Below are 11,609 nucleotides of genomic sequence, written 5' to 3' on the forward strand. Positions count from 1 at the left end.
TGGCCTTCCGGTCGGTGAGGCGGGCCAGAGTCGGAAGCAGGCGTCGTTCCTGTTTGGCCAGGCCTCTCGGTCGGAGATTAGATCACCATTCTGGCCTGTCGTTAGATTTTTGGGCCGGCCTAGAAGTTGCGCGTTGTTCGCAACATCGTCTGCTTGGGCCGAGCTTTTGCTGAGAAGCAGGTCCATGAGGGACCCTAGGTTTATGAACCCGACAAATGAGCTCTAAATATCTTATTTGGATTTTTCATATCCCAAACTCTCTCTACGATTTTTCTTGGAATTTTATAAGCTTATAGACATTTTCCATTGTTCAAAAGTCTTGTCGAATATTTACAAAAAAAAAAGATTAACTCAAAAAAGATAGAACTGCTTTGAAAACATAGGAGGTAATCTGAATGGTTTCGATAGTTCAGGTCTACAGGGGGGGTAAGATATTGCTTTTGGAGTTTTACGAGGAAAATCAGACTACGTCGATACCTATAGTTCAGAGGGGAGGGGTAAAATAATTTTTCCCTCTCTAGGCTTTGGTATACTCACTCCCTACTTCCCTAGTTGATGCCTTACAAGCTGATGAAGCGGGCTGGGCCTGGGCGTGCGTAGCAGGTGTCAGCAGCTGCATGCGACTGAATGTGGAATGAACCGGATGACAATTGAAACATACTCGCTGATGCTAAAGTAAGCATGCACTAGAAGGGGATATAAATAGATCAACGATGGTGGGAGGCACGATTGCGGTCATTGTGCAACGGCGATCGGCGAAATGGCATGGACTCCCTCTTCGTCCTCGTCTCCTGGCAACTATGGAAAGAACGGAACGCAAGATGTTTCCGGGACTCCACATCGTCTGTCGGTGACCTACTGCACATCATCAAGGCTGAAGCCGACCGATGGATTCAGGCCGGAGCATGCGGGCTACGTGCGCTGGCGCAGGGCTAGGACGTCGTCATGATAGACATGGATTAGGAACATTGTTTTCCATAATGTAGCGTACAAAAAAAAAAACTAGCGGCCGGAAGCACAACTCTTGTATTATAAACTCTTTCTTCTAATACAATGTTATGCACACTCGTGCGTATTCAGAACTGGTGGGAGGCCAGCGTCATATCGGAACTGAAGTCGTTGATTGGGTCAATTAATTATTGCTAATGCCCTAGCTAGCTAGATGCATGGTGTCGTAGGCCGTGCTGTTGCGGCAATGGGATTTAAACGTTCTCAACAATCTAACTTTGTTTTTGGCGATATCACCGTGCCAGTTGGTTAATAGAATCCATATATTCGATTCAGCTCAAGAACAAAGAAAAAAAAACTTGACCACAACAATGAATTAACAAGGCTATCTCCGCCCCTGTGGTAGGCAGCTCCATGTAGGGGTGTAGGACGTGGAGTATGAACCAAACGAAATGCTAGTGACGGGCATTCGATCGATTAGACGCATTGCCAGCAATACCCACTTGGAATGATAAGCATATCGACCAATAGTTCAAAGTTTATACGGCCAAACGAGTTGCTAGCAGCCGACGACGACGCTTATATTAGCTTGGACAGTGTGATCGAGGGCATGACCTGTGCTTTCGTCGTCAGTTTTGACGCTTTAATTCCAAATTTTCAAGGGAAAATATGGTCATCGGGTAGTAGTCTGATGTGGTTTGCCTTTCATTTTCAGCGTCAGTTTCCCATATGAATGATGTACTAGCTAGTAGTCCCAACCAAAGTCACCTCCATCTAGAAGACCCTGATGAATCACATGCCCAAATATCAGCCATATATATTTCTTCGCCGTGTATTTGCCTTATCCGTAGAAAAGTAACTCGTCAAACAGGAAACCAATATTCTATAAGATAACTTATGCGGCATAATTAAAAATCTAATAAAGCAATTCTATTTTAAGTTAACACGCTTTGGTGCAAGATTATGTATCCTGGAGTCCACTTTCAAGCCAACCAAACAAACAAGTCAACAACTAAAGGAGGAGGAAAGAGCAACCAACGTGACAGCGTGTTTCGTCCCAAGAGCACCCTGAACACCTCATGTGTTACCCGTAACATAATAGTAACATCATCTTATTCACATCAACTGCTCTACTTCTTCCTCTGACAAATTTCCAAGTGCAGACATGCTGCTATGACGACTATTATGACCGGTTTGGTATGTAGAAACATGAACAAAATATTTTTGTCCACAATGGATTGTCGACTCGATCTCCTCTGGCCATCCTAAGTGGCTGAGCCATAGAAGGAGAAAAGGGCAGAAGCCCTACTACCTATTTTAGGGACATTGAACATGATAAATCATCGATGGGTGGTGCCGCGGCTACATCAGACAATGGCACAATAGGTTTTACCCCCCTCTAAAATTTAAGTGCGCTTTGCCACTGATTCGAAGGAACCCTGTCAACAAAAAAACGTATGTCGGTTGCCCTAGGCTCAATAGAATTAGGACCGCCTCTTATATATAGTTATATATAATAGACACATGAGAAACAAACAACACTAGTGGTTGGGAAAGTTTAGCGGAGGAAGAATGCTAAATAAAATAGATGATTGATATATTCATCAATCAAATGAATAATGGCCTCGAATGGTTTTGGCCCCCACCATATTTATAGGGTAAGAGATCCTGCCCCACTTTGAACCGAAATCCATGAAAAATAAGCCTTGAAGACAGCATTCCCTTTCTTTCTATTTTTCTTAAAGAAAAGACTCACACTGGACATTCTAACTGTATCAAAATTTGTCATTATCCAGTTCTTGACTCTATTAAGGTTAACACACCAAAGTGGTGTTCCAACTAGAACTTTTTATATTTGTTTTAGTTATCAACATAACTTTTTATATTCACCCTGTTCGGCTGGTTGGGGCTGGGCTCAAAGTGGCTGGAGTGGGCTGATCCCTGTTTGGCTGGTTGGATCATGGCTGATTTGAATTCAACAGGCTCATCCAAAATCTGACGCCAACAACCTAGGTATCACTACACATTTGGTGCCAATGAACAGTAAACTGAACCCACCATCTACAAGGTATATATTTCATACAAATACAAAGTTGTCCATTAACAACTACCAGGCTTGGTACTGTCCATCAGCAAGACAGACACCGTACTCTAGTACATTTGTGCAACACAGTACTCTAGTACACATGGATTACTGGAGCATTATACTAACACATGTAGCTGTTCCAATGACCTCAGTGCGGCTACACAAAATTTATACCCTCCTCAGGTACATAATCACTAGCAACAGCATGGTACAAATACAATAGTCACTTACGCATGCACTGCTCCGCTCGCCACCGTCTACTCGTCATGACAGCCATCAGTCCCCTTCCACCCCAACGTCCACCTCCAGCCATCACCTGCAAAGAGACAATTGTCAAATTCCTGTCCATTTACATGCATAATCATCAACTTGCCACTGGCACCATTGGCTTACTTGTACCCCAAATGTTTCAGTCCATGGGTAATCCACATCCTCACATTATCCATGGAATCATTTGCACTTGCAACAAGCCACTACATCGATAGTGGGCTTAGTGGATGGAGGAGCTTAGTTACTTCATCTTTTTTCAAGTAGTTTTGAAGGGCAAAACCTGCCTTAATAATGTTATCCTGCTTCTCCCTAGGATAGTGTGGCACTCCTTTCAACATGTGCCACCTAGCTTTGACCACCCCAAATAATCTTTCCACCACGTTACGCAAACTAGCATGGTGGAAATTGAACACCTCGTTGGGACCTTGAGCCGGCCTATCGTCAAACTCTTTCAAATGGTACCTATGCCTTTTGTGTTGCCCAAATAACCATGTTCACGTGCATACCCTGAGTCCACCAGATAGTACATACCTGCACATGACAACCCCTTCAACTTATCAGCACATCAAACATCTGCATTACCATGATAACATCGAGTTCAATTTTATAACAACAAATGCAACTAACCTGGCGGTGGGTGCGAGAACCTGGGTTTCGTCCAAGCTTCCCTAAGGACCCACATATCATGCACTGCCCCCGCCATGCCAACACCAAGAAATGTAACCCACCCATCAAAGTCACAAACTGCGGCCACATTTTGGCTAAGCCAACCATGCCTATTTATGTAATCATCATGGAACACCCTATCAACACTGATCCTGATGTGTGTCCCATCGATAGCGCCTATTGTGCCATCAAAGAAAGGTGTGTACTTGTGCGGCCTATCATGCACTTTTGACATGTCTACGTGCCTAGGTGTACAAATCATGTCTGCAAAGTTAGCGACACATTCCAACACTTGACCAAACCTCTCGCTAACCGTCCTAAGACCCCTTTTGAACCGTTCTCCCATGTCCCGTTGTCCGACTTGTTTTGTTAGTGCCCAAAGAAACATCCCTAAAGCCTTCTGTGTATCAAAGTCCCCATAGTCTTGTAGGCCATGGTTACTAATTAGCATTTCGTGCAGTTCAAAAAAAGCAGTAGGTTCCATATGAAAATTTAGACCGCTCCTTTTTGGGTGAGAAATAACCTTGCGTACCCACTAACTGTCGTTCAACTCTTGCCAACCGAAGCAAGGAGGTGGTACTGGGACATCAGCTGCTACAGTGGCTGCGTATCCGCCAACAGCCGCAACATATCTCACATCCTCCCTGTAACTAGTGCTGGAATCACTTGAATGTTCACTAACGCTGTCACTGCGCGACATGCCTCTTCAATCTCTTTGTAATCGGTCCCCTGATACAAACAACATCATATTAATTGCACAGTCCTGCAAACAAAAAGTTATCATTCTAAAGTTTCCAGTTTACGAATAGAAGTACTAACCTTACAGCACCGCTGACTAGTTCTCACGATGATGCACAGTCGCTGCAACAACCTGCAAACCAGCAAATGGAACAAGTTAGTTACAACAGTTGTACATTATAAAGCCGCACTAACCACATCAAACATTCAGCACAGGTACTCAAACATGTCCGACATACACAGGTCAAATGAAAACAAAAATGTGCCCAACAGAAGGTTCGTTACATAGTGACAACTAAAACAAATGTTGTATGAAAGCAAACTAGGTAGGCTTCACTCAAACACGTGACTACTTAGCGGGGACGCTATTTGCTGTCGGCATTTCTGCCATTCTTTCAGGTCCAGGTGACGTAAGTGAAAAGATCTTCTCTGTCATCGATGTTTTTGTACTGTTCGTGGCACCCCCTTTTCTGGAAAAGGTCACATGCCATAAGGAACATCTCTGACTTTTGGGAGACACCATCGTCACATAGCATTTGCATGACCTCAGCCATCTCCTCTGCCTTAGTGGGCTTTGCACTCCTAGCCTTGATGCTGTCAGATATGTCGGCCAAGTACTCTCCAACTTCCTTTGACCTCTTTGCTTTCTTTGGGTTGTTGACTTCATTGTCCGTCGTGGCCCTTTTGGAGGAGGCTCCGACATTGGAATGGCCAAACGGTATGAAGGGTGTCTTGGGGGGAGTGCGTGTTACATCTTGAACACCACCCGCAGCATTGAATGTCCCCCTCTCCCGGTGATGATCCCCGAAAAGGGCCCATAGTTCATCGAAGTGGGTGGAGGGGGGGTCTCCAAAGTTTCCTGCATCTACACTCGGTTCCTACATAATGGTAACCATATGTTGGGATTAGTGGAAAAGGACAAATAAGACCACATGTTGGGATTAGTGCATAATGACAAAGGAAAGGGAAGAGGCATTATCGCTTCATGGCTGCCTCCTTCGGTGTGGTTGGGTGCCAAGTCCTCGGCCACAACTGCGCCTGTGGTAGGGTCCCGCCCAAGGCCTGTTTTGTTCTGTAGGGTTTGCCAGTTGAGGAATTTATTTTTCATGTCAGTGAATTTGTTGCGAATCTGCTTCTCGTCGTACGGCAGACCCGTATTCCTACAACCCTGGTACATATTCCTCCATCCTTACTTACTTGGACCCTGTTTACACCAGTTGTATTGGTTCTCTCATTTTGACAGATGTCGAGCAGCAGTTTGGCATGCGCTGTTTCCAGTTCGCACGTGGAGCATGCATCTGTTGAATGGCAATAATGTACGCATCGATTGTGTATAGTAGGTCCATGGATTGAGTAGCAAGCAAAAATGTACGCGCTCACACAAAAACTAAGTCCAACGAGAAAGGGTCGGAGTTGAACTCACCTTGAATGGACGATTGGATGACCGCGGACGTAGGCTATATCGCAGTCGTGCAATAGACGAGCAGGACGACGAGGATGGCAGTGCCAACGTAGGGAGCGGTGCGTAGATGGTATTGCACGAAGGTTCCTACAATGAAGGAATACGACAAAGTAAGTTATGAAATGTATGAACATGTGCATTACAGAGGCAACACAAGTGCACGGCTTCATAGCTCTGAATAAAAACAATATCCTTACACACATAGACTTCCATTCAAGGATTAACCTCAAATGACGAGACCTAATATTCAAAAAACATGATTATATGTATTCTAACTTGTTTGATCAAAGGCACCATATTAATTATCTAACTGAAAATGCTTTGTAAACCATAGATAGGCCATGCATGACACTAATCTGCTGCTACCGTACAGCCTCATCAGAACGTATATATTACTATCTAGATTAGTTAATAGTAATGTTGCTTATTACTATAGTTAATGTAAGTCATAAGGTCACCCTGAGGATTTCCTACTGGATTGCACGCATACGCATCCGAGTTCAATAGTTCTCAAAACACAATTTGAATTAGTGTTCTACAATCCAATGAAAAGATAAATAAATGTACTAGAACTATAACTTTGTAAAATCCCTAGACCTAAATGTGAATCTCCGTCGTAACCCCATACTCCATCCTCGGGCAGACCATTTCACAAATGAAATGCACACAGATCCGGAAGTCTTACCGGTTGTGGTGGTGGAGACGACGATGACCTTGGCAGCCACGACCCTGGCGACGACCGACAAACGGGCGAAGCTGGTTGGAGGAGCACGACGTCGAGGACAGATTCGGAGACGGGCGGATCTAAAGGGTGAGCGCGGTTGGGGATACGACTGAGGCTGATTGCCGGAGTTGGAGGCGGTGGATGCGGGAGGTGCAGTGGGCGAGGTGGAAGGCGGACGATGCGGGAGGTTCGATGGGAGGGGCCGACCTTGGCTGCGGCGGATGCGAGAGGTCCGATGTGAGGCTCCGAGCTTGGCTGCGGCGGCTGCGGGAGGTCCGATAGGAGGGGCCGAGCTTGGCTACGGCGGATGGGGGAGCTCCGATGGGATGGCGCGAGGTTGAGGGCGGCCGCTGCGCGAGATCGGAGGGGAGGGGGCGATGCCGGTGTTTGCAGGAGGCGGCTGGTAAGGAGGAACCCTACGGTGGCGTGAGCGAATGGGAGAGGGAGAGAGACCAGCGGTGGCCTGGCTGGTATATATACCAGCTGGTCTGGGCTGAAATGATCAGCCCACTCTAGCCACTTTCAGTGCAGCCCCAACCAGCCAATAGGGTGATTAAAGGAGAGGAAAAAGGAAACTACTTCCAGCTAGTCCCACCGGAGGCTTGAGCTGACCTAACTTTTCAATCCACGGGTTGGAAAGACTGGTCCCCAACAACCGGGCATTAAAATGTCCAAGCAAAGCATAGAGGATAAGCTAGCTAGCTAATCCATCGTACGAACTTGGAATATTTCTCAGTGCCAAATGTGCAACAGGATAAGATCACATTGCACATGCACAGTCATCCACCGGCCCCACACTCTCTTTCCTTCCCCAACACCAAACCTAGTATTATAAAGTACTATAATTATCACGTTTGCTCACATTGGAGATGCAAGTGTAAGGATTAGGGCGTCATTCACAGAGCAAAAAATAAAGATTAATAACCAGGATAGGATCCCTCAATCACCACCCCTTGTCTGTTCTCACTCTGACTCAAAACTACTCGCCAGGGAAATAAAAAAAAACATTTCTCGGCTGAGCAATCGCGCGCGGACCTGGAACTCCTCTTAAGTATTTTTCACTCGCAACATTTTAGGATAAAAAACTCGTAACATTTCAGTATAAACGTTAATATAAATCAAATTTTAGTATAAGCGAACAGACGGCATGTTTTTGTGTACGAAAACAATGATGTGGCAGAGCCGTCAAGAAAGATGTCGATTCACGCACCGATCAAGAGATCACCCACCAAAACGAAGCAACGCTATTTTTGGCAGTGGCTTTGGTTTTGTTTATGTCGCAACTCGTTGCTGCTCTCCGGCCTCTCCCCATGTTTGGCGAAACCGGGGGGCGTTTGCCTCGAGATTATAGGAGCTTTCCGCTGTGGATCCACGCACGACGCACCACGCAGAATGAAGGAAACAGGGATGGAGATGGATGGATGCATCTGCTGCTTTTCCAAAACCAAAGATCACTATGCTACTATACTAGTAGCTGCAAAGTGACTTTCGTCGTTGTGATCAGATCAGACTTTGACCGCTTCATCTCACCAAAGCATAGCAGTATAGCACTGGCCACGGCCAATTGGCAATCAGCCTGTGGCATAGTGCAGTCATGGGATACCACATCGACCAAATCACACCACAGCAGCAAACTAATCAAATGAATCAAATGATCATCATTTGTTAATGATACCCCCAGGTTGTTAGGTCGGTCGATGCACTTCTTCTGAGGTCAAAGAAAGCCAGGAGGAGATGAACACAACAAACTTGGATCTTATACACCGGAACCATATAGTAAGTGGCTACTACATCTCTACTGGCCAAGAGAGGCCAAGGCTGGAAGCAAATCTGCGGCTGCTAATCACTACCATCAGTGCTGCTGCTATTGTGGAGATCAGACAGTGAGAAGGACCTCGGAGATCTGAAGCTCCCAAGGCCATTCCTCCTCTGCATGCCAACGCCGCCGAGCCTAGTGGGCGGCAGTGGCAATGCCGGCGCGTCCCTGACGTTCTTGCCGCGGTGCGGCAGCTGGCGGTATTCCACGTCGTCGTCGGAGTCGTCCTCCTCGCCCTCGTCCCCCTCGGCGACGGCGTGGTCGGGGCCCAGGAGCGGAGGGAGGTAGGTGGCCGTGGCCAGCGAGCTGCAGGAGGCTCGCCTGGACCAGTTGGCCAGGATGCGGCGCCGCTTGTTGAAGGGGTTCTCCGGCTTGGCCAGCAGCTCCTTGGCCGCCGCCACTGTCGACGTGGCCTCGGCGAGGCTGGTGAACGACTTGGACTTGCCGGAGTAGAAGCTCGAGAGGCCCTTCCTGATCAAATCAACCAAATTAAAAGTCTCGAGTTAATACCATGCGCAATTTGAGGCGATTTCTTGTGAAAGCTAGCATCTTTTTTCTCCGCTCACTGTTGTAAATAAAGAGGGGGGAATCCATGGACTGCATAGCAATGTTGCTAGGCCCCCAGAAAAATATCTCCTTTTCAATTAAAAAGATCTCATTTTGCAAAAAGCAAGCAAAATAGCATGAGCGATCCAAGACGGGTAAACAAAACGAAAGCTTTATGAACTCACTTGATGGGCAAGGAGTCCTCCAGCGCATCCAAGCAACCGAGCGTATCGCCCTCCTTGAGCTTGCTCTCGACCTCCTCCTCTCCGTCGTCCCCGCCGACCTCCGACGAGGAGTTCTCACCGATCGACGAGCCCGACGGCGACGGCGCCCCGATCGACGAGGTATCGGTCAGCACCTCTTCCTCCACCTCCTCCTCTATGAAGAAGCCGTCGCTTCTCCTCTTCCCGACCGCCTCCTTCTCATGCCCGCCGCCGCTCCCCTTCACGGATCCGGGGAACCCGTAGGGCGGCCGCACCTCCGCCACCGCCGTCGACATGTCGCCTGAGCCGCGAGATTCGACGGTCCGCTCGTTGCCAGTTTGTGTCTGGAGAGCAAATCTCGGGTGGATTGGATATGTGTGTCCGTCCAAGAACAGGGACAGACAGGAACTCAACAACTTGTGTGAGAGAATGAGAAAGGGAGGGGAAACAGAGAGAAGAAGCGAAACGCAGGAGGCAGGATAAGATAAGAGCAAGGACCGGGACGTAACCTGGGTGCGCGGGGTCTTTGTAGGCTGAAAGAGGCCGCAAAGTCCCAGGATCCTCTGCAGCCAAATCACAAAATACGAGCGGTGTGTGTGCTGTTGCGCAATTGATTGTAATCTCCCAATTGCCAAATGCACGCCAACAGTGTTAGTGATGCGGCAACTGGCACCGTATCCCAATCTATCACTGCCATGTCTCAAGGTAATTCTACCACCGTATCACATCGTATCTCAACACATCAATAGCATATCAAAAATGAGAGGAAGTGATAATTGATAGCAAGTATCTCAATGCTATCCTGATAGATTTTTTTATTATGTTGTACTTATATGATGCACCAAGTAGAATCCAACTTATATGATTATCATGTTAGTTGCCGCATCTCATCTCAATATACATCTCAAGGTGGAAATCTAAGGTCACAATCTCACATTGTGACTAGGAGCCGGTCACTTGTATTGTATGGAACCTGAATGTGTCGTCACGGAGTCATGGTAAAAGTACTCGCTCCAAATACAGTACAGATGAAACTATGGGCATGTCAGGTGCCCACCGCATATCCTTGTGCCGTGGCTTCAGCCACACCGAGAGACTGTTCGGTTGGCCAGTTCGTATCGTTGCTGGTTCGTGAAGAAGTATTGTTGGCTGGTTTATGTGAAAGAAAAATATTATTCCGATTAGAAATTTATGATCGCTTATGACAGAGCATAGCCTAACGTGGCACATGAAACGAGCGCTAGACTTTTGGCAATCAAATGCACTAGACGACAAGAAGAGCAAGTACAACAAGTTATATGTCTAGAAGTGAAGCAAACGGTGGCGTGAAGCCCAGTGCAATGTGCCTAAAGTCTTGCACAACGGTTGGAAACCAACATCTCAACATATCTCTAGTGAATTATTTTGGGCCAAACTATAGACGCCCCATGAAACAAGAAATAATGTGTGGTGTTCGATTTTAGTATGGGTATATATATCCAGTGATGAGGTATTGACTTTTGTTAGTAAAATCGGGTATTGATTTTAGTGGTGGATGGACCATGAGTTTGAACCACTGATATTCTATTAGCCAATCAAATAGACCAAAGAAGCATACTTACAATCGGTCTTTACGAACATTGACGCCGATATATAAGCTGAGAACTGATATTTCGGTCTATTTGGGTTCCATCTAGATCTTTTTGGTCTCGGGTGTTTTTCCATCCCTATCTGCTAGCCGTACACTATGAACGAAGTTATCAAAATTGTAGATTCTAAGTCAAATTGTAGGCTTTTAGGCCCTGTTTGGTGGCGCTCGCGACCAGGGATGAAAACGGTACGGATATTTTCCGACCGTATTCGAAACCGAATTCGTTTAGAGGGGTTGAGATCTGTCCGTATCCGAGTCCGGATATCCAACATCCGATATCGTATCCGTATCCGAATACTCAAATCACATATTTATGATGTCGATATCCAATCGTATCCTATCCGACATAGTTGACACTATCCGTATTCGAATTCGAATCCGGACAGAAATATGAAAACAAATGTAATATCGGTGATATCCGTCCGTATCCGATCCGTTTTCATCCCTACTCGCGACAGCTTCGTATTATCAGGCACAGTACTCTGTAGCGTTACTGTTCACCTAACACAGGGCACTGTAG

At 46.5% G+C, this 11,609-nt stretch overlaps 1 protein-coding gene and 1 long non-coding RNA gene across 6 annotated transcripts; both read right to left on the reverse strand.

Annotated features, from left to right (window-relative positions):
• Positions 1 to 1,331: 1,331 nt before the first annotated feature.
• On the reverse strand, positions 1,332 to 7,891 carry LOC136552061 (uncharacterized). 5 transcript variants are annotated; one of them, XR_010782737.1, is made up of 4 exons: positions 3,932 to 7,891; positions 3,428 to 3,835; positions 3,266 to 3,350; positions 1,332 to 1,732 (listed from the first exon to the last, which is right to left on the reverse strand). It is a non-coding gene; the product is annotated as an uncharacterized lncRNA (long non-coding RNA). The 5 variants fall into 5 exon arrangements; XR_010782734.1 differs by lacking the exon at positions 1,332 to 1,732 and having other exon boundaries at positions 2,901 to 3,350; positions 3,932 to 4,841; positions 6,132 to 7,891; XR_010782735.1 differs by lacking the exon at positions 1,332 to 1,732 and having other exon boundaries at positions 2,901 to 3,350; positions 3,932 to 6,006; positions 6,132 to 7,891.
• Positions 7,892 to 8,523: 632 nt separating this feature from the next.
• On the reverse strand, positions 8,524 to 9,953 carry LOC136552062 (protein OXIDATIVE STRESS 3 LIKE 1-like). The gene is made up of 2 exons (XM_066543608.1): positions 9,442 to 9,953; positions 8,524 to 9,181 (listed from the first exon to the last, which is right to left on the reverse strand). The coding sequence occupies exons 1-2, from the start codon at positions 9,753 to 9,755 to the stop codon at positions 8,734 to 8,736; spliced, it is 762 nt and encodes a 253-aa protein (XP_066399705.1). The 5' UTR covers positions 9,756 to 9,953; the 3' UTR covers positions 8,524 to 8,733.
• Between the last annotated feature and the right edge of the window lie 1,656 nt (positions 9,954 to 11,609).

This window comes from Miscanthus floridulus, chromosome 4 (genome assembly GCF_019320115.1).
Source record: "Miscanthus floridulus cultivar M001 chromosome 4, ASM1932011v1, whole genome shotgun sequence".
NCBI lineage: Eukaryota > Viridiplantae > Streptophyta > Magnoliopsida > Poales > Poaceae > Miscanthus > Miscanthus floridulus.